The 27,133-nt window shown below is 43.2% G+C and overlaps 1 protein-coding gene across 1 annotated transcript in view; it reads left to right on the top strand.

Annotated features, from left to right (window-relative positions):
• SLC7A5 (solute carrier family 7 member 5) overlaps positions 1-27,133 on the top strand; it is a 114,477-nt gene that overhangs the window by 56,361 nt on the left and 30,983 nt on the right. Inside the window, exons 6-8 of the mRNA XM_069216724.1 lie at positions 1,490-1,593; positions 14,329-14,425; positions 26,592-26,741. Coding sequence (XP_069072825.1) covers positions 1,490-1,593; positions 14,329-14,425; positions 26,592-26,741 — 351 coding nt within the window. The remainder of the gene's footprint in view (positions 1-1,489; positions 1,594-14,328; positions 14,426-26,591; positions 26,742-27,133) is intronic.

The following is a 27,133-nucleotide window of genomic DNA, read 5'->3' as shown; positions in this document are numbered from 1 at the left end:
TTCATCTGAGTGTAAAAAGTTGATTGTAGTCATTCATAGCAGTATCTACATTGGTGTGATCTATAAGGCAGCTACCTGGGCATTATTCCATGCCTTTGTAAGGCTTAACTGCAAAGACTCTAACTCTAAGACCAACACCTAAGGCAGCCTGTCTTTATGAAACCTGTTGGGTTAGCTTGTGTTTGTCTCTGCACTGGCCACATCCTTTCACACATTTTGGATTATTTCACCTCAATTTAAGTTCAACTAACGTGTTTTATCCATAATCTGAGTTCTCTGTCATTGCCAAATTCATGAACAACCTCACTGTGTCCTCTTGAAGTCATACCAGTGGACTTAATATTCATTTTAAGGCAACGCTACACATCCTACACTTCAGAGAAAATTGTCTTTCATCTGCCACAGTTTTGAGCTCCAGGACAGAGAGTTTGCTTGGTTCCTTAACGGGACAAGGCAATGCTTCACTCTGTCAATCTTTTCAGCTTTTCTGCACGCCTACTTACTTAATTTCTTTTCTTTTTAAAAGAAGAGTGTAGAGGATGCTTCAGAATCCAAGACCTTTAAACTGCTCCTATTAAAGATTTAATTCAGGTTTCTCTGTAGGGTGTTCATCGATCCTGCACATAGACGAAGATAGTCAATGTTCCTAGAAGATTCCCTTGATGGAGAACTAGAATTACAATTAAGAAACATTTTGACTACAGTGCATAGCTCAAGTTAACTGGATCATACATTTTGTTATACTTCATCAGGTACTTTAAAATTACAGCACATACCAAGTATAAACACTGAACTGCTCATTATGTAGCGCTATGATACATACCACAATACACATTCCGCATGGTTACACATAATAACAAACATTGCAACTTATATTATAGACATATCATTACAAACCACTTCTGCTTTACTGGCTTGCCAGAAATGGCATTTTCTACAGCATGATTCAACTCAGTGCTTTTAGTTTTCCTTTGACTGTCATCTTGTTACTGAATCACCTTACTGCCTTTCTTTTACCTAACAGTTTGTAATGTAACAGTTTTTTTACTTTGAAAAGCTAGAGTTTAATTCACGCAATCTGCTGTGGTGTTTGTTTCTGTATGATCTTTTTAAATATAAACCAAATATATTTTTGCACTTATCTGTGCAGGCTTCTTAGAGGTTTCAAGAAATAAATTACTAAATTCATTGATGTTACAGTCAGCAGATATCATGAGAATGTTCTGTTTAGAATTTACGTTTCCCTGTGACCTAGTCTTTCTTGCAGAGAATAGACTTAACTTACATCTTCAATAATCAGTTTCTGAAAAATATCTCAGAATACTCCGACCTCATTTGCGCCTTCAAAGATGTAAATGTAAGAAAACTCTGTAAATTTCACTGTATCTCCTCTGGAGCTACGTTTTAGTCAGTTTATGCATGTAACAGCTGATTTTGTATCAAGAGAATAAGCCAGCATGTGTTTGACTGGGAGATTTTTTCATTCCAGGATTTTGGGAACTATCATTTGGGTGTTATGGCTTGGATCATCCCAGTGTTTGTTGGACTATCATGTTTTGGGTCTGTCAATGGATCCCTCTTTACTTCCTCCAGGTAAATATTGCTGATTCGTTTGGACCACCTACATAGTTATCTTTTTAAGGTTTGGACTTTTAGGTCTTAGTATATTTCACGGTATGGTTTTAGATCATTGTTACTTTGCTGCATAGGGAAATAGAAATCGTTTTTAACTTGTTTATAAAATCAAAGTGTCACCTACCATTATTATTGATTTGTCATTTGTGAATCCAAATGTGAACTGTAGATTGTGCTTGGGTGAAGCATTTACCAATACATTTAGGTGTTATGCCGTCCTTTAATAAGTCCCTCATTCTATCTAGGTCTCATAGAAATGAATTTTTCTGGAAAAAAAAAACAAAAACATTGGTTGAGCTCAGTACTCCAGAGGCCTGACAGCAGAAGCTGGAAAAATAACTAAAACAACTGCCACAGGCTGTGCATGATGTGATACTGGAGGTCTCTCCGAAGGGATGGGCTTCCTATTTTATTCAGTGCTTATGACTATAAATGGAAATCCCCTGTAACTCCAATTCTGTTGTAGGAGAATTTCCATGATAAGTCATTAGCAACCCTCCCACCTCCCCGGAAGAAAAGACAGAGTTATAGATACACACGGTGCAAGTCTAACGTCTCCTTGAAAAGAACTGAAGCAACTGCCACCATTTGTGCAATATGGGATACTGGAGGTCTCTGGGTTCTTAAAGGCACAGTCTCCTTTTGCAGCCATATAATGGCAGACTGTGGGGCTACTCTGCCCTCCTCCTCATCTCTGTCATGCAAAAGGGGTTTGTGATCGAGATTCATTCTGTTGACAAATTACTATCAAATTATAATGTACCGGCTTTTTCTTTGTTTTGAGATGGGGAGTTCAGCCAGCGTAGCCTATGTAAATAGGCTGCATTATCTGTCTACTTCTTAAGTGACTTTGCAGGCCTTCCTGAAGAAAGGCGAAAAATCCACTTAAATAGATATTTTGCAGAAGTGCTCCGAGGTCCATGCAGGTGAGCGGTACTATTCAGTGCTTATGACATCATGGAAATTCCCCTATGAGAGAACTGGAGTTACAGGTAAGAAACTGTTTCTTAGTGCAGCGAGACAACACCTCAACAGTCCACTATCTATACAAACTGAGTGGCACATGGTTCAGAATTTTTCATATCTCCCTGTCAAAACACAGATAATTTGAACATGGCTCATAGCAAGGAATTTACAGTTCTTTTTCAGGGAATTCAAAATTCTGTGGCAGACTAGCTCAGCAGAGTTTTTCAAGAAAGACATGAGTGATATTAAGCAACAAAGTGCTGCAGACATCTTTTATGAATGTGCTTCTGTGAGAAAGTCATCCTTCTAGTATGTTCACCCCCATTTTTTCAGACTGGTACTGGTGGTAACTGACCCTGGGCTCTGCTAACCAGGCTCTAATCAAAAGATATATGATAAAGTGGTACAATTACAATTGTCAGTGACAGACTCCTGTAAGTCCCTAGTATATAATAGGGCAAGGGGGATTCAAACTACCTATATGTCCCTAGTTTATAATAGAGCAGGGGAGTGTAGAGGCCCAGCAGATTTCCTGCACTTGAGTGTGCACTGCTGTGTTGCCTGCTGCAATTTATAAAGGCAGCCCTGCCTTACAGACTGTCCATAAAAGGTAAAATGTGTGCAAATTCGACTTTGGTGTTAAAGGTACTTCCGAAGTGATAATCTACATTATCCTTACATATAAGGCATCCCTAATGTCTCCCCTAGGTGCACCAGGGGTGGGGTGCCATGTAATTATAAGCAGAGACATTATAAAAGGTGTTTTATTTGCCCTGGTGACGGAAAAACTGCCCATTTGATTGTTCCCTCATTGTAGAGACTTAGCTCCATAGGCTAACATGGGAATATTTGATATAAACTTAAATATTTCTAGGAAGGGGCTAAATGTATCATGAAAAGACTCAAAAAATTGGTAATGATAAACCCAAGAACCTGCCACTGTTGAATATATCATAACTAATACAGAAAATAAGTTATAGGACTTTCTTTTCTGTAAGCCAAAATCCAGCCTGCTTGTGTCCTCTCCTGTTTGGTCAGCATTAATTGGATTGGCCATGCTACTTTGATGAAGTGATAAATGTCCTGCACTGAGCAGAGGTTATCTAATGGGGGGAGGTCTTCAGCTGCAGAAACCAGGCCAGGAAGGGGGCTGGGTAAAGAAAACTGGGCTTCAAAGGAAGCAGGACAGTAAGGAATTCTATCCAGGCCTTCCCTCTCGCCCTGTACCCCACAGATAGATAGCAGGCCCAGGAAAGGAATTTACAGATGGCCCGGGAGGGGAGTGGTAATGGAAATGAGCCACACCAGTAGATTGGTTTATCCAGGTCTTGCTTCTGTGGAGAGAAATCGTCCATCTTGGATTTTAAAGTGCAGTGCTTTGTGGGACAAGAAAATGCTACACTTTGGAGGAAGCTGTAATACTGTTGGGTGGCATCCTGCATCTCACTGGACAGGGGTGCCCCCTTCTTGTCCCCCAAGATGATTGAATAAATATGGCTGAGCTGCATTGCAACTCAGATCTGCTGCCTGAAACCACAGAAAGAAGGACTGCCCTGCTGGAACCCTGGTCTGCAACCCAGGGGACTGCACTCTGAAGTACTGATCCTGTTGCACACTGGAACAACAGCCCTAATGACTTTGCCTTGCTTCAGAAAGGACTAAGGAATGGACTCCCTGAAAGCAACAGGTTAACAGAACTTGCCTGCATCAATGTAAGAAAGGTCGCCAGCCTGGAGTGCGTCAGTGTCCTTTCAAGGAATTGGCCAGGTATATTGTGAGTATTGTGGTCCAAACATCCAACAACCATCTCAGAGCTCTAGACCCTTGGACTTGTGTTTTGGACACTTTGAGCCCTCAAGAGGAACTTCAGGAAGAAGTTCCAGAAGTTTGGAGATACGTTTGGAAAAAGCTCCATAAGTGGATCAACCTGACCTCGTGAGTCAAGCCGACTACCTTCCACCGCAACCCGGCCTGAATTTCAGGTTCCTCCCACTGAAAGCTCCGGAGGTCCATACTTCCTGGATTTGACAGGGGCCTCGCGGAAAAGCAACCCAATTACTTTTCATCAAAATTGACTTGCTGAAGAGGACCATTCAACGCCAAGAGAGAAAAGCTCCAGAAACGTTTCTGAGTGCGAAGGTAAAATTTTGGCAGAGGCCTCCCGTTCAGTTCAGCTGAGCAGGGCTCCATTGCGGTTGGCCTCAAATTGTGACTTGAGCCAGGGGATAATGTTTTGAGTCTTGACTGGACCCAAAATTGGGTTGGTGGGCTTACTTCTAGTAATAGGTGTGTACATACACCTACTAAAAACCAGCCTTCCAACAGCTTCCCTCAAATTGTCCTCTTCACAAATGCAGAGAATAAAAAAATACCTAAATAATGCCTTCATGTTTTATTAACCAGGAACCAAAGGTAATACTCTCTAAATAGATTGTTTGGGGAACATTGTATACTTATTTCCTTCAATACAACTGATGCCAAAGGTTGCCATCAAGCTAACATACTACAAGGCTTGAACGATTCTGACAACCCCAGTGTGGGTAAGCCAGTGGATGCTCACTAGTCTTCTTAAGCTCTCAAGAGACAACACAGCCATTCTGGTCAGATTGCTAAGTTTGGGGGCCAAGTTCTTGCACCTCAATCTTCCATCATTGATCTGAGACCTGGCTCCTGAACACAATCAATATGGGCATCTAAATCTGCCCCAAAGCTGTGTGGATATTCTAAAAGAATCTAAATGTCCTTCAACTAGAATGCTGCACACTTTTTAAATGGAAGGGATTCTGCATCTGGTGTATTCAGAACAACCTTAATCCTTCCAGATGTCAAAAAGAGGCTGTATTTCTCAACCTTCTCTACCTCGTGAGATAGGGCCAGATTTTGGCTTCAATCAACCTACATTTTGTTGCTATAACTCCAAATAGAAAAAATACTCCACAAACTTCTTTTTTTAAAGTGCCAGTTGTCATGGATTTTGTGGAGGGTGTTAGGAAGGTCTTCTCAACAGCCAAGAGACATCTTAGTTCATGAGGGCTGAACATTATGCTCCCAAAGCTAATGCATGTACCTTCAAACTGGTACATAAACCATCCTTGCAGTATATGGCTTTGGACATTTGACTTGAAAGGCTATGCTTTTCAAATTTATTACCTCAGCTCACAGAGTTAGTAAGTTACAAGCTCTTTGCTGCCATGAGCCTTGCACTGTGTTTCAGAAGACTCATTCAAGTTTTGCTACCAAAAGTAGTGTCACATTTTCATGAACATTAGACCATTTCAGCCTCTCTAGCAGAAAGTCCTGTCCACACTCTAGATGTTAACAGGGATCTAGAGTTTTATCTAGATAAGTCTGAAGATCTTTGTCAGTTAGAGCATCTATTTGTAAATTTGGCACCCTTTCAGACAGGTTTAGCAACACCAGAGGATACTGTTTCAAGATGGATTCTTTAATGAATTGTTCTTTGTTATCAGTTGGTGAACAAACCTCTCCCACTGAGGCCTCAAACCCAGTCTAGCATTTGAAGGGCTGCTGCACAACTTAGTTATTAAATGAACCCCATTTCAGAGATATGTAAAGTCTCCATGTGAAAGCCTGTCCACACGTTCAACAGGCATTAATGTCTGGAACCAGGTTCCTCTGCTGATGCCCAGTTAGGCCAGGCTTCTCTGAGAAACATGTTCATGTGAGCTGCATTTTCCTTAATGTTTTTTCCTCCACTTTTTTTTATGACAGATGGACTTTCCGTTCTATTCAGTGTTTATGACTATTGATAAGGATTCCCTGGAGCAGAAGGAAAAGTTCCTTGTAATCTTAGTTATCCTCCAGGGGAATCTTCAATAAAGTCATAAGCATCCCCCCAGAGGAAATAGTAAGAAGTTCTTGTGTCTTAATAGTCAGGATATTTCTTTCCATAAATTAAAGAGGCTAAACTGCCACTGACAGGACATGATGGGATTCTGGTGGGGTGTACTTACTTGAAGGAGGAGTGTCAGTTTTCCTGCCTTTTGGTGGTTTTGCAGCCTGTCTATGTTGCCATGCCTTGTTTTCTGTCTTTTTTTAAAAAGTGTTTCTTCCTATTACTAATCTGGTCTACTAATCTCCTCAAATGAATAATTGACTTCCTGTTGTTTTTAAATGAAATTCAACCATTATAGCATACTCATAGGCTTCAGAAAACATACATATATTGTTTAAAAATTTGCATTTTCTTTTAAAACTTGCCTTTTCTGTTATAAAAGGTAATGTAAACCTTTTCTGTGTATGTTTGTGTGTGTGCGCATGTGCGCTTGGGATCAAGCACGAGGGCAAGGGCAATTCATTGCTTATGTTTTCAATAAAGATTCTCTTAAAAGAGAAGTAGGATTAAAGGTAAGTACGCTTTCCTTCCCTTCATAGCGTCTTTCGCCGTGTGAAGCTCAGAACATTGTATTTTTTCTTCATATAAGTATTTGATCAGGTTTTACCAGGGAAAATGTGTGCAGGGCAAACCTGGAGCACTGCAGTAATTTCTCACACGTTGCAGTCCCGATTTGGTCACAAACTCCTCTTTGCTTTCAAATTGCACACAGATGTGGAATTTTGTGTGGATAAATGGATTCCGGCATTGTGAATCTCAGATATGAGGGTCATAATGTCCCTTGACAAATTAATTTCTAGGTTATGTATTTGTGACCTTAAGAAAAGTGCTTGTCTTTACAGAGGTCTATATTAATCATAATAAACAATGAATATCTCTGCCTGGATCCTCTAACACCTTACATTACATTAATCATAATAAACAATGTATATTTCTGCCTGGATCCTCTTAACACCTTACAAGAGGAAACATTCTTTGTTTAGTTTATGTCTATTTAAAGATACTTCCTCTTTTTTTAAATAGCCAAGCAGAAGAAACTCCAGAGGAACTGCAGCCTATGAACCTCTTGGAGTCCTCTCAACTAGGCTGGCGTGAGGGAAAAGGGGTGGGGTAACACCAGGAGGGTGGGGCGCTCCCAGGCAGACTGGGAGCCCTGTGCGCATGTGTGTTGGGTCAGCTGCAGAAGGCCGGCCAAATTTACTTGCCAAGTAAGGAGGAGTGCTGTGCACTCCCATCCGTCCACGTCATGCCAGTGGCCCCTCCCACTTTTACAGAAACAACATAAACGGAGTTTAGTATGTTGTTTCTATAAAAGTTTTGCATCTCCTGCTGCTGGCGGGGCGGGGACAACGACGCTCCTCCGCCATATTGGAGGAGCCGCCCCTGCAGCTAGGCAGCACATCCCCAAAGAGAGGAAGAGCTGTGTCCCAGGGTACAGTGCTAGTTGAAAAAACAATCCTTTTTGTTTTTAGTCTGAGCTCTAATTCTAGTTACAAATGTTTCCTGGAAGATTTATTTTTTTATTGTGTTTTTTTATCTTCACACAAACCCATTCCGTCACTCTTTGTAAAGTTCCCTTATAGTGGGAAACAGGCACAAATGGCCCTCCATTAAATTTTGATTTTGTGCTTGCCTCAGTCATATTTCGAAGGCTATTCTGTCAGAATATGTTACACAGCAATACGAAAACAGAAGAAATTTAATTCAGAGAAAGAGAACAATCTTTTAGAGTCTCCTGTGATGTGTCATTATTGTAAATGTGATTGGCAAGCTATTACCCCCAACTTAGCACTCTGTCAGACTTCCACTGACGTCTTCAGGGGGGACTAACAAATATGGGGCAATCATTTTTCCTGACATTCCAGATCAATGTCGACATGTGTAGCATTTAAAACACATCTGTGTAAGAGGCAACTATAGCCTCTCCAATTGTCTGCTTCCCTTAAAGATTGTTGTCGGACATTTAACACCAAATGCTCATTCGAGCTGCTCAATGCTGTTATACAAACTTCCAAGATGATTGCCTTCAAGCAGACATATGCTTTTCAAAGTTGAAGGAAATGCCTTCTAAAGACCTTCGCGTGAAGCCTGGTCCCACTACTTTCTGTGAACCCTTACACTGTCATCTCTGCTTGATTTGTCTGATTAAATATATTCCCAGAGTATCTGTACTAAGGCATACACCACAGAGGTCTCCACAAAAGAAGAAACTATTCCTTTTGGACATGGTAGCCTTAAAATAAAGATATGCTGTGAAGATACAACATCCAAGAAAAGAGCACAATCCGGTCAAGCATCCTCATCGAGTACAGTCAGCTTTTCCACCCCGAGAAAATACCAAATACTTTGTAAAAGGAAGTTACTTTGGCATCAGCTTGGTGGACACAATCTCTGGAAAAAATGTGTGTCTGTTGTTTCTCCTGGGGACAGAATCAGCATAGTTTATGACATTCCGAATGCGGGTATCAGATTTTCAGGCTACGTCCTTTATGATCATTCAGATTGTACGTCAGCTAAGTTCTTATGTGTTAGGTTTGTATGGTACATAAACTTACCATGGACAATTTATAACGACAAATGTGGCAACTTCAAATACCTATCTTCCAGAACAGGTTTTGCTGTTTCTGATATTATATGAGTATGTGGATTTAGTTACTGTCTCTGCAGCATCTCCCACATCTGGGATCCAATCTAATAACTCTTCACATTATGTTCATCGAATTGCATTTTGAATTTTTATGCAGAAAGAAAAACAATTTCCTCTTGATCTCGCTCCCGAAGTCAGTGGAAATCAGAGGCCATCCCACAACTTGCCCCAGCACAACCCATGTTTCCAATGTAATCTACGACAGCGAGACAAATTCAAGAGTTCGGCCAGACCATGGCTGACTCTTTGCATCAGAGAGATGTTCCATGGGCAATAAATGGGCGTTCCCAGGCAGCTACCCATGAGTTTCCACACAAAGTCATATCTACTAACAGTAGTAGACAGGGTTTTGCTCCAACAAAGAAACAACTTTTTAAGAGTGGTGTTAACTTATAGAAATGCTTTTATACCCCCAAACGCTTTCTTCTTTGTATGTGTGCTGCACTGTGCAGCCCACATCCATTCCAAAGTTGGAAAAGGTTTAAAGTTTGTCTAGGCGTAGTATTTTGTACTGGAGGTTACCCTTTGCTAGACATCCCCCATACCCTTGCACAATGGTGCAAAGATGTGTGCGTGCCACTACACAGCCTAATTGTGCCACAGCGCTAGGGAGAGAAAAGGAAAGTACCATATCCTATGAGATAAGGCACTTTTCTGCTCTATCCCTGTCACACAATGGAGCGCAGCAACTTTACTGCGCCGCGCTATGTGATCTTTTATTAAAGATACCTCTCAGATCAGTCAACAATGACGTTGGAAAACGCCATCATCACTCTTCACCATTGAGGTCAAGAAGACACAGATCTCTGTCACACACGCTGTCAACATCAGAAAGGCATTGCACACCTTAGTCCACATCTCTCTCGACATCAAGGAGACAAAAATGTCTATGTTACTTTCTTAAATGTCTAAAACATAGCCCATTACTCCATCCACTGCACAGTCCGGCTAATCAGCTGCTTCTCAGGCCATCATAGCTTTGCCTGTAGAAAAACACTTATCACCTAGAAAGAAAGAAAAGAGGGGTACAATCTCTGCTTCTCCTTCCTGTTTCCATCCTGCAAAATCTCTGGACCTGGCATTCCTGCCACATCATCCTGTTCCTCCTATAATTCCTTTTGAGGACTGAGAGCAGACTCCTCTAACACCGTTAGACCCCATGTACTGCTAATTACCCCACAAATTACGGGACTCATGACATCTTTGGTAACATCATTGATATTATCAATGTAATATCTGCAGTAAACTTTTTGACGAAAAACTGTACATGGCGAAGCGCGAGTTATACTTTACTTAGAGCACCAGTTATAGTTACTTGAGATAACTCTTAACAGGTGAAGTTCTATGGTTTGGTTCACTTAAAATGGGAGCCTAACTATAACGTCCCTGTAACCTTTGTTTTTTAAGTGAATTTCTACATTTTTTAAATTCTATTTCCTAACTATAGCCTCCCTGTAACCTTTGCTTTTTTTTCAGTGAAAATGTGTGTGTGTGTGTGTGTGTGTGTGTGTGTGTGTATATATATGAGAGCGAAACACGTGTCAGGGGTTGCTTTACTCATTCCAGGTTGGCTTGGACGGTATTTGACCAGTCCAAAGCTGTAATACTGTACCTGGAGTGGTAAATGGCTTTTGTCATTTTACAGCTCAGCGAGGATGACACTGTGTCAATCCTATGCTTAAAGATTTTGCTGTACAAATTGCAAAAGACTTTGTCACTATCTAGCTCGGCGAGGATAGCACTGTGCTGATCCTATGCTTAAAAACTTTGCTAGATAAGCAGACATTTGAGTTGAGCAAATCTAGAGTGTCGCTGGTGTTGCAGGGTGTTCCTTACTAGAGCAGCTCTCCACCTAAAACTGGGAACTTCCCAGAGTTCTCCTTTGTTTTTTGCATATATATATATATATATAAATATATATATATACTGAAAAAATGAAGGTAAAAGTGGAGTTATACATGAGGGATGTAGTAAGATTTTAACATACGTTAACTTGCGTTAAAAAACATGCAGTGAAAGAGATTCCAGCTCTCCTCAGTGTTGCAATATGTGACATCATAAGCATAGCACTGGGTGAATGGGAAAATCCAGCCACCTCACGGGGCACCTTAGCAAAGCTTTTAGCAACATAAGAGGTCTTTAAGAGACAGAGGAGGCCAGCAACTCTCAGCAGCTGCAGAAACCCCTCTTGCAAGAGGCAAACAGTGACTCTTCCCTTCCCATATTCCGAATGCCACTCCGGGAGGAAGAAGTGTCATGAAACGTCTGCAGGAGTGGCAAAAAATCACAAAAGACAGATGGCTCCTGAATATTGTACAACATTGCTGTTCTCTGAGGTTCGTGTCATCTCCTTCAACCATTTCTCCAAAGAAACTTCATTTTCCATTTTCAACTGGAGAAACTTGAACAAGAGGTCGTCACCATTCTAGAGAAAGACACTGTAGAATTAGCGCCATCTTCCCAAAAAGGAAGAGAAATGTATTCCTGTTGCCTGAGATTTGTTGTTGGAAATCATCATTACCAGTAAAAAGTCCCTCCATTTGGCCTCAAGCCTACCCGAAGGGCATTTTCAAAATGCAAGTCAGTAGTAGCTTCCATCTTCCATCTGAGAAGACAAAGAATTTTCATCTACCCATACTTAGACCACTGGCTGATAAAAGCTCAACTCCCCAACAATTGTTTCTCATTTTCAGACAACTCTAGACATTTGAAACAAGCTCTGGCTGTGAGTCAACCACACAAAGTCCACTCAAAGCCACTTGAGTCCATTCACCACTTAGCAGTGCTGGGTACAGAGACGGGAAAAGTGTATCCCTGATGAGGAGGGACTGCTAGGTATTCATTTGAGTGTTGAAATCTTCTGAAGACACCACAAGTTACTGCTTGCCAGATCTCTTCACTACTGGGATCCATGATAACCTGCATTTTACTAGTACCTCATGCCTGTATTCCATTCAGGCCACTACAGTGTCTGGTTGATCAGAGATGTCACCAGTCATGCAAATTAACCCTTACTCGAGCTGCAGTTTAATCGCCTCCATGGTAGAATTAGGTGGAAAATCTCCTAAAAGATGTTTCAGTTCATCATGACATTCATACTCAAATAATTGTAACATACATCTCCCAGTTTTAATGGGAAGCTCATATGGATGATCTACGAGTAAAAGGCCCATGGCTTCACAAAATATTTCCACCATATCAACATGCTGGAGTTGAGAGCAGTCAGCCTGACTCTCAAGTCGTTTCTTCTAGCAATAAAGAACAACTGTTTGTTCAAGTGGACAATAGGATAGCCATGCATTACCTGAACAAAAAGGGAAGGACCAGATCCAGACTACTATCTCTTGATGCTCAAATGATTTAGAAATGGCTCTTTATCAGAGACTTATAAATCTCAATGGTTCACCTCTCAGGTATTCAGGATTTAGGAGGGGACTCACTGAGCAGCTTTATTCAGGGAAACCACAAGTGGGTTATAAGCAGTGATGTGCTTCGCATCATCTTCAGTGCACGGGGGTATCCACCACTAAGCATGTTCACAGATGTGGAGAATAAAGAAACTGCTAGATTTCACCCTGAGATACCACCAACCGAGGGGAATGTTGTTTTGATTGCCTGTTGAGGGAAGTTTCTGTTCGCATTTCTACCAATAACCCTGATTTCACCACCATTCATCAAGCTGACCTACTCCAGAACAAGACTGATTCACCATTCATCAAGCTGAGTTACTCCAGAACAAGAATGATAGCCACAGCACCAGTTTTCTTCATCTGTCTGACAGACCAAATATTAATCTTCCTTGCAGTGTTCTTCATCTGTCCGGGAGACCAAATATTAATAATTCTTGCAGACTGGATCTTATCCACATGTTTGGTGGCCAGATTCTGCGCTCCTGAACCCATCTTCACCCCTCAAAGGTTACCACCTTTGAATTTTGCAGCATGGTTCCTGGACTTATTCAGTACTTCCTTACCACCTCTATTTAGCTTGATCTGGACTTCAGATCTCTTCTTTAATGGTACATTTTACTGTTATTATAGCACATGGAAATATTTGTCACAAACCTCTTTCTTCAAGGTCCCTGTTACTGAAGACTTCCTGCAAGGCATTAAAACTGTTCCCACAAGCTAGAAGACCTCCTGAGAGTTCAGTCTGGTTCTCTAGAAAAACAATGGATCTTCCTTTCAAATCTGTTCATAGGCCCTTCTTTAAGCTCACTTTGTGGAAAGCTGATGGCTGTTTTCTTAGTGGTGATAAAATCTGAATGAAGGTTTGCGAAATTCAGGCCTTATCACCATAAAAGCCGTGCGTTTTTTGACAAGACATGGTCAGAGGAGAACTTCCATGTTTTCTTCCCTATATGGATTCTGATTTTCAGGTAAATCATACTGTGTCTCTTCCTACATTGTTTTTAAGAGGTCTCTTAAGTGTCATCTTGATAAAACTAAAGATATCCACAGATTTGACTCTTTGTAAACTATGTTTGAGCTTTTAAAAGAGGCCTATCCACCTCAAAGCAGTCAATTTCCAGATGGATTGCCTCTAGTATTCTTCTTTGTTGCCAAAAAGCAAATGTGTTCTTGGAAGATAAACCTAAGGTTAATGCTGCAACTACTAATTTGTTATGGAATATACCTATAACAGACCTTTGTATGGTGACAACTTAGTGTTCAACAATGTGGAATCTCTTTGCTTAGGTCTAAATATTTTTAAGTCACTTCACCACCTGATGTGTGATGGACTTGCTAATCTAGTCAGTGCTTATGATTATAAATGGAGACTTCTCCTGAAGAGAAAGAAAAGTTGTTTTGTTGTAAGCCTTGCTCTTTTGCAAGGAAATATCCACTGAAGTCATAAGAAACCCTTATTCCTTCACAGAGGAGGAACGGATCAAAAAAGAGACAGCTTGCATGATCCAGAGTCTCAATAAAAAAGAACTGAAACAATGGTCGGTGACAGTGCAAGATGGGAGATTGTTAGCATGGTCTGGATATTCCTCACTCTGGAAGATTAATTCACCTGAGTACAAAGATAGGGCATTTTTTGCTTTCTGAAAAACAGAATGAGATTGCCTTGTTTGCAGATCATTACACTGTGTATGGTAGCTATGGCATACATTTTTGGAATCATATCATATTTACCATTTTTCCTGATAAGAATATTTATCATGATTTTTATATTAATCTGCCAACCTGTTGACACTTAGGTTTTCCTCTCATTCCAGGTTATTTTTTGTGGGATCCCGTGAAGGTCACCTACCCACTCTCCTGTCCATGATCCACCCCAGACTAATGACTCCTATGCCATCTCTCATCTTTACGGTAAGCATCCAATTGTAATTTTTCTTCTTTTAATATTTCTCTGTTTAGTCGCAAAGGTCTGTAACCACTGGTGCAGGTTCTGCATCATAAGATACTCAAGGAAACATTTCCTAGAGATCAACAATTTAATTTTCGTGGTGCTGGTGATCTTGGACCACTTTTATAACATATTAACAATAGCAGTAATTGATGTGTTTCTGATGGATACAACTACCTGTGGATTCCTCACCTAATGAATACTCCCATGGCGCCAGCATTCGACGGAAATCTTCTTACTAGTCTCTGCACGTCGACGAGGACGTCACTCTAGCCCACGCGACGCCGTCTGACGTCATACAGGCAATAAGAGGTCCTCGACGACGTGCCAACGTCAGTTCCCTTTTTTCCGTGCATTCGAAACGGTTATCTTCGAGGGAGCAACTGTTACTTTTGTGGTTACAGTGTATTTTTGCTGCGTAGTCTTTCGCTGTGGTAATAATGTCGCAGAGAAAGTCTGGATTCAAGCCTTGTCGTGAGTGTGGAGGCAAGATGTCAGTGACGGATCCTCATTCCGATTGCCTTTGGTGTTTGAGCTCCGACCACGACGTCTCGACTTGTGATTCATGCCAGCACATGAATCCAAAGGCCCTCAAGGAACGTGAGGCGAAGCTGTTTATGGCGAAATCGAAGGAGAAGCATCACAAGAAGTCTTCTTCACCAAGACATCGGCGTCATCGAGACTCCCGGCACCGTAGAGAATCTCGGCGTCATTCAAAGGAGACTCGTTCCAGGTCTTCGGATCGGCGCCGAAGGACATGGGAGATCAGTCCCACGGTTACGCCGCATCCTTCGACGCCGTTGCCCTCTCCGGCGTCTCCAACTTCACCTGGACAGGCGTCGGTGATTGAGGTATTGGAGCCTCAGGTGTTTTCTCCGGCGTTGCAGACGTCGAGGCCGGCGTCGGGGTCGCCTCCGAGACAGGCACCCCAGTATCCGGCTTTTCCCACCCCTGGAGCCGATAGTTCCGCATTCTTGAATGCGATGTATGCCATCTTCCAACAGATGGCTCCAGGGGGTGCTCCGGCTGGGCCTTTGGCCTTTTCATTGGGTGATCCTGCGCCTCTTCGGCCGGCACCCTTTATGCCCTTTCTCCCTTTTGGGAACGTGGGCTCGGCGCCAGTGTCGGCGCCGGTGGCCGCTCCGGTGGCTTCAGAGGGATTGGCCCCGGGGATTTCCATCCCGTCTACGTCGACGTCGGGATTTCGGCCTGTGACTCCGGTGGGTCCATCTGCTTCGACTGCTCTTTCGTCGGCGCCGAAGTTACCTGTGGCGCCGGACGCGGCGTCGGTGGCTTCTGAAGATCGGCGCCGATCTTCGACTTCGGCGGAGGCATTGTCGACTCCGCGTATTGAACAACGGCTTCATTCGAGGAGACGTGCTCTCCGTGTATTAGAGGAGCAGGAGTACCAACGAGCCCTGGAGGAAGGAGAGCTAGAGGACTCGGGTGATGGGCTGCGTGGTCTGGAGTCGGCCAGTGGGCTGGACACTTCCCCTGAGTGGGATCTTTCGTCCCCGGGAGAATATACTGAGGAGGCTGCTTCCTTTCACGCAGTGGTACGGAAGGCAGCTAGTTTTTTGGACCTGCCTTTGCCGGTGGTGGAGGCTAAACAAAACCTTCTAACAGAGGTGCTACATCCGGCCTCAGCTGCGGCGGAGCCTCTTTTGCCATTTAATGACGCTCTGCTGGATCCGGTGTTAGAGGTGTGGAAGAGGCCGGCATCTTCCCCAGCAGTTCACAGAGCCGTGGCCAGGAGGTATCGGGCGGCTCCGACTGACCCTGGTTTTCTGTCTAGGCACCCTACGCCGGAGAGCTTGGTGGTGCAGGCCTCCTGTTCATCCAAGTCAGCGCCTGGTTCTTTCCCGACGGTGCCTGGGGACAGAGATTCAAAGAAACTAGAGGCGCAGTCCAAGAAGATTTTTTCGTCCTGCAGTCTGGCGTTGAAGGCCACCAACGCAACCTGTATCCTGGGGAGGTATATTCATGCTCTGATGGATGACATTTCCTCATCATTTACAGAGCTTCCCCAGGGTCTTTTGGATGTTGTTTCAAATGCCCAGGCTGCTGCGACCCAGATTATCCAGACGGGACTGGATACGACCGACTCGGTAGCCAGAGCAATGGGCACAACTGTGGTGGCAAGGAGGCAGGCCTGGCTCCGTAACTCGGGCTTTTCTGCGGATGTACAGTCCACATTGTTGGATCTCCCGTTTGATGGGGACAAACTGTTTGGAGCCAAGGCTGATTCGGCCTTGGAACGTTTTAAGGAGAGCAGGGCCACGGCTAAGTCGTTAGGGCTCCAAGCTCCTTCTTCCACGGCCTCTTCCAGATTTTTCAGGAGGTTTCGTGGATTTGGGCGTGGCTCTTCCTCCTCTTCCTTTCGGGGAAGATATCAGCAACCTGCCTCTTCCCATCCCTATAGATCTTTTAGAGGGAGAGGTAGGGTCCGCACCAGAGGAGCCTCTCAGCAGCACTCTGCCTCTTCCTCATCCTCTGGCGGGGTGCAGCAGGGGAAGCAGCCTTAGGCTTCCACCATTTCCCACTCACTCCTCTCCTGTAGGGGGAAGATTACAGCATTTTCTCACCAAATGGAAGACTGTTACAACGGACACTTGGGTTCTCAGTATTGTGGGAAAAGGCTACACCCTTCCCTTTAGGGAGTTCCCGCCCCTCATCCCGCCCCGCCCTTCTTATTGTTCAGAAGAACACCTCCTGTTGCTAGAACAGGAGGTACAAGCCCTCCTTTCAAAGGGCGCGGTGGAGTTGGTCCCAGAGCAGGAAAGGGGTCGAGGATGTTACTCAAGGTATTTCCTGATTCCCAAGAAGGATGGTCGTTTGAGACCAATCCTGGACCTGAGGATCTTGAATTGGTTCCTCAAGCAGGAAAAGTTCAAGATGCTGACCCTAGCACAGGTGCTTTTGGCGTTGAACAAGGAAGACTGGATGGTGTCTGTCGACTTGCAGGATGCTTACTTTCATATCCCGATACTCAAGTCACACAGGAAGTATCTCCGGTTTGTGGTGGGATCACAGCACTATCAGTTTGCGGTCCTTCCGTTTGGTCTTACTTCAGCACCTCGAGTCTTCACGAAGGTGATGTCGGTGGTTGCGGCAGAACTCAGAAGGAAGGGGATAGCAGTATTCCCTTACTTGGACGACTGGTTGATCAAAGCCAAGTCCCCGGAGCTTGTGTCGCATCATCTGCAGTCAACAACCCAGTTGTTGTTCGACCTGGGTTTTTCGGTGAACGAGCCCAAATCTCACCTAGAGCCCTCTCAGCGCCTCCTGTTCATAGGGGCAGTACTGGATACAACATTGGGTCGGGCCTTTCCTCCGCCTCAGCGGATTCAAGATATTCAGGATTTGGTTCCAATGTTTCGAAATGGAGCGGTAGTTCCAGTCCTCAAGGTCCTTCGTCTGCTCGGTCTGTTTGCCTCCTGCATTCTGTTGGTCACGCATGCTCGCTGGCACATGAGGGCTCTTCAGTGGTGCCTCCGAAGGCAGTGGTCTCAACACAAAGGGGATCTAGAGAGTACTGTCAAGATCTCCAGAGATGCTGCTGTGGATTTGAAGTGGTGGATTGCAAGCAACAATCTTTCACAAGGAAAGCCGTTCCAGCAGTCGCCACCAGTGGCCACAGTCATAACGGATGCTTCCACTCTAGGGTGGGGAGCTCATCTGGGGGATCTGGAGATCAAAGGTCTTTGGTCTCCAGAGGAACAGATGTTTCACATCAATCTGTTAGAGTTACGGGCTGTACGTCTGGCTCTCAAGGCCTTCCTCCCTTCCCTTCGTGGTCAGTCGGTACAGGTCCTAACGGACAATACTACCACGATGTGGTACATAAACAAGCAGGGAGGAGTGGGGTCGTACCTTCTCTGCAGAGAAGCTCTTCGACTATGGTCCTGGGCAAAGGACCATCAGATTTGCTTGATAGCAAACCATCTGGCCGGAGTCTTGAACGTGCGTGCGGACAGTCTCAGTCGCCAATTCTCGGCAGACCACGAGTGGCGTCTCCATCCAGATCAAGTCCGTTTAATCTTCCAGAGGTGGGGGTTTCCTCGGGTAGATCTGTTTGCCACTCGAGAGAACGCGCATTGTCCGTTATTCTGCAGCCTCCAGTATCCGATGCAGGGAGCGTTGGGGGACGCGTTTCAAATAACCTGGTGCGGCCAGTTGCTTTACGCGTTTCCTCCCATACCCTTGATTCCTCGAGTATTGAGGAAGATTCGCCAGGACCGGGCTCTAGTCATCCTAATAGCTCCGGATTGGCCAAGGAGAGTATGGTACTCCGACCTTCTCCAACTCTCAATGTGCCCTCCGCTCCGTCTCCCTTTCAGGGCAGACCTCCTCTTGCAGTCGCAGGGGCAGGTTCTACACCCCAACCTCCAGAGTCTGCACCTACATGCCTGGAGATTGAACGGGGCAACCTGAGTTCCTTCTCTCTCCCGCCTGAGGTAGTGGATGTTATATTAGCGGCCAGGCAACACTCCACTAAATCTATCTACGCTAATAGATGGTCTAAATTTGTTGCGTGGTGTGGAGAGAGGCAGATTGATCCTTTGCATGCTCATCTATCGGACGTTTTGTCTTTTGCTCTGTCTCTAGCGCAGAAAGGTTGTGCAGTGGCTACCATTAAGGGTTATTTATCGGCCTTGTCAGCCTTCATATGTCTTCCAGACCAACCATCTTTATTTAAATCCCCTATTGTTATCAGATTCTTGAAAGGTCTTCTAAATAAATATCCTCCAAAGCCATTCGTTATGCCGCAATGGGATTTGTCCTTGGTCCTGACTTTCCTTATGGGGTCCCCTTTTGAACCTATGCATTCTTGCCCCTTAAGGTATTTGGTTTTAAAAACAGTCTTCCTGATAGCTATAACATCAGCAAGGAGAGTGAGTGAGTTGCAGGCCTTATCAGTAAAGCCCCCTTATACAACTTTTTATGGGGATAAGGTGGTGTTGAGGACCAAGGCTGCTTTCCTCCCGAAGGTTGTTTCACCTTTCCATTTGGCTCAGGCAATTACTTTGTCCACGTTCTATCCTCCGCCTCATCCTTCCAAATAGGAAGAAAGACTGCACCGTCTGGACCCAAAGAGGGCGTTGAGCTTCTTTATTGATAGAACAAAGGATTTCAGGCTGGAGGATCAGCTGTTTATTGGATACGTGGGCAAGAGGAGAGGAAAGGCAGTCCACAAGAGAACACTATCCAGGTGGGTTGTTCTTTGCATTAAAATCTGTTACTCTTTGGCAAAGAAGGATCCTCCTGAGGGCATTAGAGCTCATTCCACCAGAGCTAAGTCGGCCACTTCGGCCTTGGCCAGAGGTGTTCCTGTGGTCGACATCTGCAAGGCCGCAACTTGGTCGTCCCTTCACACTTTTGCAAAACATTACTGTTTGGATTCTGAGGTTAGAAGGGACGGCCATTTTGCACGGTCAGTGCTGCAGGATTTCTTGGTTTGACCATTTAGGCACCCACTGCCGGGCGTGGTACTGCTTTGGGACTCTATTCATTAGGTGAGGAATCCACAGGTAGTTGTAGCCATCAGAAGAACGAGTTACTTACCTTCGGTAACGACTTTTCTGGTGGATACATTAGCTACCTGTGGATTCCTCACGGTCCCACCCGCCTCCCCGTTGCCTTTCTGGTCTTACCAAGTAATCCTTGAGTACGCTCCTCTTGGTCTTTGAGGGTGCAATAGATGTTGTATATATTATATTTATATATATGTATATATGTATATATCTTTGTGTATATACTTGATGTGTATATATATTTTAAAAAAAGAGAGAGTTATATATATATATAAAAGATTTACAGTTATTCATGCAATGTTGTGTATTTTTACAATGTAATGGGATGTTGCCTTGCTCTTTCATTGCATTGCCTGGTTGTTCTCATGCACGTAAAAAATGATTGGTACTGACGTCGGCACGTCGTCGAGGACCTCTTATTGCCTGTATGACGTCAGACGGCGTCGCGTGGGCTAGAGTGACGTCCTCGTCGACGTGCAGAGACTAGTAAGAAGATTTCCGTTGAATGCTGGCGCCATGGGAGTATTCATTAGGTGAGGAATCCACAGGTAGCTAATGTATCCACCAGAAAAGTCGTTACCGAAGGTAAGTAACTCGTTCATCTTGTATTTTCTAACTATAGAGACTAATAAGCAGAATATCTGAAGCAAATTTCCCAAAACTGCGACTGCTTTCTTTTCCGTTCAGAATGAAAATCATAACACTGCAGCATAATTTGCAACGTTGATTTCTACTGAAAGTGTCATAAATGGCTACAAAAAAGAAAAACAGCTCCATTAATAGAGAAGCCCGAAACAGAAAATGCTTTAATGAGTCTGCAGCTACCATATACCAGAATGCCTTGCAGTGGCAACTACTATTTCTTTCATAGGGTAATTTTTTTATAAACTTGTGTGAGGATGATCCCAGAAAACTATTAGTCAGCTTTTAAAATTGGAATATTATTTTAGTTATTCATGTCATTATTTAATTTTTATCCTGGCGTGCTCCTGCATTTTCCCGAAACCTTTCCAGGCTTTTTGACAGCTCTTTATTACTAACAAAAAAGTTCATGCCTTCACTTCATGAACAGCAAATCCTGTGAAAAAAAAGACAGCTGCTAATGATAAATGCACTACGTGTGGTCAGTCTTCCGATCTCACATTCATTTAAGTAATGCGAATTTTGTAGGAAGGTGTTTTGATGAGCCTTGAAGAACAGGCACATCCTATGCTTCAAAGGACAGCTGGAAACTATTCGGTGCAAGGAGATGCAAAAAGAAAGTGATAGAGCAACCAGGGTAAGGATTCCTTCCAATTTAACCCATCTCTCAACCCCCAAAGTGTCTTTTTTATATTGGGAGATCAGAGAAAGGATGAAAAGCGCAAGAAAACTCTCCCCTCACAACACTCGCACCACTTCCAATCAACACCAAACCATGTTACAGTGGTGACTGTTCACTGTCAAGAAGTGATGCTGTGTGACATTAAAGAGGAGGCTCCAGTGACATAGTAGCACATGTCTGTGTCTGTTCATTCAATGTAATGTCACACTGTTCATGGTCACACAATTCAACAGCACACCACTCAATATCACCCATTCGGCTTTGACAGACAGAAACAACTTCAGCATTGATACCAAAAGATTCAGTATTGAGCAAGTTTAGCAGAAGAGACATTCTTGGCTTTAGACTAAATACTGCCTGACAAGCAACATCTGTTGTTCTTTTGTCTAATCCTACACCTGATTGCTCATGAGTTTCACCGGTAAAGAACAGGCATGTTTTAGCTCTTGAGGTTTCCATGCCTCCTCAAAAAAAGAGAAGAACACAAGGCTTAATTAAGAGAAATGTTTGCGGAACATTAGAGATACCCTTAAAAGAAGATACTAAGGGCCTTAATATGACTTTGGCAGACGGAAAAGCCCGTCAGCCGAAGTCCCGACGGGTAGGTTGCCACCAGTGTAGCAGCCTCCCCGCTGGGCCCATTACGAATTTCCCACTGGGTCAGTGGATGGAAACTTAGTTTCCGCCTTGTCTCCAGCTCGTAATAGAACCGGCAGCAATGCTGTAGTGCATAGGGGGCACCATTACCCGTTGAAATGTTTACTGTCTGCAAAGCAGACAGTAAACATAGCGACGGGCTGGCAGGGGGTGGGGAGGGGACCTGCACTGCCCCTGCCAAGTGCATGGGCAGCGCAGGAGCCCCCTGGGGCCCCCTGCACCCCACCTCGCCAACCTTTTCATGGCGGTGTTACTGCCATGAAATCACTGGCAGAGAAGGGGGTCGTAATCCTGCGCTGCCCTGGCAGATTAGGACCTCCAGCACTGCCAGGCCAATGTGAAGTCGTAATCTGGTAGTGCTGGCGGTCCGACCAGGGCGCTACCACTGTGGTCGTAATATGTTGCTCGGATCGTTGCATTGGCCACCAGGGTCGTAATGAGGCCCTAAGACAGTAATTCTGCATTATTATGACAGATCAATGAAGGAATCAATCCAGAGTTTTACTGAGGACAATCCTAAAGCGCACAAATCTTTTGATAACTCGAATGATGCACCAATGATTGTGACCCTTTCTTCAACTAAAGCAGTTTTATATGATCCTCACATGGATGAGAAAATTAGGAGAATGAATAACGAGGCTGAGCCACTGAAACCAGTAGACCTTGCACACTTTCGATGTTAGGTTTCTTAAGTTTTAACTATTTACTGTAAGTCCTTATACAAGCACAGAGACAGGAGAGGATCATCAACTGCATCAAAAGAAGTTTCAAACCACTCATTTGTCATATTGGCAGCAACAGCAGCACCTTCAGCTACCTCAGAAGAGAACATCACCCAGGGGTAGGCCATTTTAATAATGGTTATCGTCTCTGGGAAAATCTTTGGCCAAATCAACACATTCCCTACCGCTTTTCCACAGTGTGCCATTCCTGTTGAGCTAAATATTTGATGTCATCTTGAAGTGTGGCAAAGTATAACCGAAGACAGGCAAGTGCTGAATATTGTGCAACATGTATTTGCAGTTTTTTTCAAGTGTTTATCACCATCGATCCATCTGAAAAACACAACTTAATCCATCTGTATCTTTTGTACAAAGATACAAGTGTCTTTGATCAACAACAAACCTTTCAAAAAGTTCTTCTTCAGAAAGAAGGTATTTACTCAAAATACCTCTTAATCATTTTTAGTTTTGAATGTTAAAGTTAAAAACTGAGAGTAACTGGATCACAGGTTCTGCATGCTTATTTAGTTGTTCTGCAAGATGAATACTTTCATATTCCATCTACACCAAAAGCAGGAATTTCCTGCGGTTTGTGGCAGGAAAGACACATTATCAATAGAGTGTCTATGTATTTTTGCTCAAATCTGTTCCTGAGACTTTCACGAATTTCATGGTGGTGATGGATGTTCAGCTGAGGAAACAGAAAATCTTCATCAAGAATGATTGGAATCAGAAACTTGCATAACTCGCTAAAGAATTTCCACACCAAGTTTATACTTCTAGATTGCCATCATCTCAAATTCAAATTTTAATCTGCATCACATCTCTTCTGTATATAGAACAAGAAAACTAGTTTTCCTTAGAGTAGAGGTTTGGTTCTGTAATCCAGAAGTTTTGTCAGCTTCACATAAAGTTTGTGGCTAACAAACGTTTGTTCCAGAATGAAAGTAGTAACACCATATACTATTCGAAGAAGGAAGCATCTAGTCCACAACAGTCACTAGAACTCAAGGCTAAACTAGGTGGCTTCTTTCAAAACACCTTTTGCTAAAGGTAATTTATCTTCTGGGGATAGAAAATACGGCACATTCGTGTAGCAGGCGGTATCAGGAAATTTACAAATGGATCATCAATGATGACGATCTTCAAGACATCTGTTGCAACAGGTGTTGTCTTCAACGTTGCCTCAACCGAAAGAGCAAATGCCCAAGCTTTATGTTCAGATTCCAAATGCCAGGTACGCAATATACATTTGATCAATTTGTCAGGAATATTTCTGTTTGCTTTTCCTCCATTTCCCCTGATGCCCCCAACTTTGGTAGCAAAGAAGTACTCCAGAGCTAGGATGGTCCTCAAGTCACAAGAATGTCGTAGGTATTGGTGGTTCAAATACTTTCTGTACATGTATGAAAAAAACAAATTACATAAGAGACTTCTGTGCAGGTACACCTGGCACCAATTGCATCCTGCATAAGCCCCCACCATCCCCAGAGGTGTTTTTTAAATTCCTATCATAAAGAACTTTTCAAGAGGTTTTAAAATGTCCCTTCTGCTCCATAACATTTGGAACTTAATTTAGTCTGGTATTTAATAATTACATCTTTTAAGCCTACACATAAGGCCTTGCTACAATACTTAAGTTGGAAAAAGGCATTCTTATTTGCCATTACATCAACGGGTACAGTTAGTGCTTTTAGTACTTCAGACCTGCACTAATCTTCCCTCAAACAGTGAGTACACGCCCTTCATTCCATCCCAAGGACTTTTCTGATTTTCTCATTAATCAGAAAATGTATTTATCTATATTCTTTCAGAATCCCTTCACATTGACCGAGAGGCATCTCTTCACTTTCGATGTTAGAATGGCCTTAAGATTTTACTTAGATGTGACAAAAACTTCTAGTCAACTCTTTATTGACTAAAGCTCAGTTTGAAGAAGGTTCCCAAAAGTAGACGTTGTCCAGATGGATTGCATCCTTTATAATGCTTTTATACTAGTTAGCTGATAGGGTGGTACCAGGGAGAACAGAATCTCATTCTACCAGAGGCAAAGCAGCTACTGATGCGCGGAGGAGAAATGTGCCTCTTAGTAATATCTGCAAAGTGATTATGTGAAGTTCCATCCATGCCTTCTCTAAGCACTATTGTTTAACCTCAAATACCAAAGCTGAATTCACAGTGTGTTAGTAGAAGTTAGTTAACCAAACATTACTGCCGCCTATCATTTTTTCTTTCTTGGATTTGCTTGTTAGTCTTTTCTTCTGCTTATTATTAGCAATAAAATCTTATGATGCAGAAAGAAAGTTGTCTTCTTGGTAATCTCAGTTCTGCGTCATTGGAGACCCTGATTGAAGACATAAACACCCCACCCCTCCCACATTCCCATCATCGCCCTTTGTATGGTAAAAATCTTACAACAGAGAGCTGTTTAGGCTTAGCAAAAGGAATGAGGCGGTCATGTAACGGCCAGTAAAGGACATGATGAAATATCGAAGTCACTAGCTTCTGAAAGGAGTTGTGTCTGTTCACTGCTTCTCTGTGGGTCCTGCCTAGCTTGCTGCTTTCTCCTTTGTCCCATGTTTCCTTCTCCTTTTTCCTGTGTAACAATGTTAGAGATTGCGAAGCACTGTTGTTTTATGTCTTCTGTTCATTCTGATTGAAAAGGAAAACATTTGTAAATGTGGAAAAACCCCAGGTAGGTTCCTATATGTGCACTGATTTACAAAATGCCAGATTTCAAGTATTTAGAGTTGCAGTTTATAAGCATTCAGGTGTTCCACAAATATCCCTCTTTGACTTCAATCAAGATTTCTTCAATGCAAATATTTTATATTCAAAATACAGAACTAGAACAGGCAGAGCAATGGTAAAGCTAATTGTCCGAAGTATGCCGAGAAGACCAGCTTCTAAGTATGTGTGAGGACCATTATGTTTATTAAAGATGTCGACATTTTAAATAATTCACTCATTGGGAATCATTTCACTTCCCATAATTCTTTTTTTCTTGTGTTTAAAATTTTCATTACATTTTTTTCAAAGTATTTTAACTACGCAGCACGGGAGAGAATGAAAGGAAAACAACATATTTATATTCTGAAAATTCTTCCCCATTCTAAGTAACGAAAACGCACCCAGCAGCGATGCCATTTAAAAAGAAGTTCACCATGTTCAAGCATGATTCTAGGAAAGTATATTCTTATGAGGCACACCTAATCCCATTAAGGTTAAAAGATCAATACCAGAAAAACTTGAAAAGAGATCCCACGTGCACTAATGGGTCGCTTTACCCTAGAATGCAAAGAAATGAATAAATGTCACTTGTACAAGCTACGAGGGAGACTTGTAACCTAAGGCTTCCTTCATGACTCCTGCAGCAGTACTGTTAGAGCAGACAGTGCGTCCTACCACATGCAAAAGTCTGTCTTGCACCCATGCCCATCCAGCCAACACTCCTTCTGCAGCTCCAGCTGGTCCTTCCCGCCTGCTCAGAGCAGATGCAAAATGTCAGCCTTATTCCCTCCTGAATAAGGAAAATCTGCCTGGAAAAGGAGCTTATACTACCGGGCCTGAGTATTTATCCTCCCTTCTGGGCAAAAACTAGTAATCGCCCGATGTGGTATGGGAATATGATGATTGGTATCCCCATCACCCCGCGCCAGATTCCTCCATACTTGTAATGAGGGCCTACATGGCAGGGTCTGTGAGTGCTCCCCTACGAGGATACCGGCCATTTAATTAAATTCCATTCCCTAGGGAGTACACAGCCATCAAAGGTTGCCCAAATGTTGTTCATTCACTGATATAGTGGGACGTAAATAGCTATCCTTATAGGACTGTACAATAAGTATTTGAGCTATGATTTTAATATTGCCATATCTTTTCATTTCTGCAGTGTGCAATGACCCTACTGTATGCCTTCTCCAATGACATATTCTCCGTAATCAACTTCTTCAGTTTTTTCAATTGGCTGTGTGTTGCTCTAGCAATCATCGGGATGATGTGGCTTCGGTACAAAAAACCTGAACTGAACCGGCCCATCAAGGTGAGTGAGAAATATGATCAGCTTGACCTAGTTAATTGGATCAGTTCCAGGTTTCTACACATTCTATTGAATTCGGAGGGATTTGATAAGATAGAGTTCCCAGCATTACAAGTGTAAGATCTGTGTGGTGGTAGCAGGTTACTAAATATCGCCAATTAAATGTGCAAGTCCAGAAGATCTCTAATGGCACCTTGATTATACAGGCTGCATCCAGCAGCTCATGCCAATGGTTCCAGGATGTGGCGCAAATACTAAAATGCCTTGATATAAAAACAGACACTTGAAGCAGTTACACATGCATAGGAGGGTGTGTTTGAATGCTGTTCACCTGATGCATTAAAATGTTGGACTCTATTTTTTCAAAGAAGCAGGCACCACTCTTCCTTAACAAA

This window comes from Pleurodeles waltl, chromosome 12, assembly GCF_031143425.1.
Source record: "Pleurodeles waltl isolate 20211129_DDA chromosome 12, aPleWal1.hap1.20221129, whole genome shotgun sequence".
NCBI lineage: Eukaryota > Metazoa > Chordata > Amphibia > Caudata > Salamandridae > Pleurodeles > Pleurodeles waltl.
The sequence above is the reverse complement of the archived record's forward strand: the minus strand, read 5'-3'. Positions and strand labels throughout refer to the sequence as shown.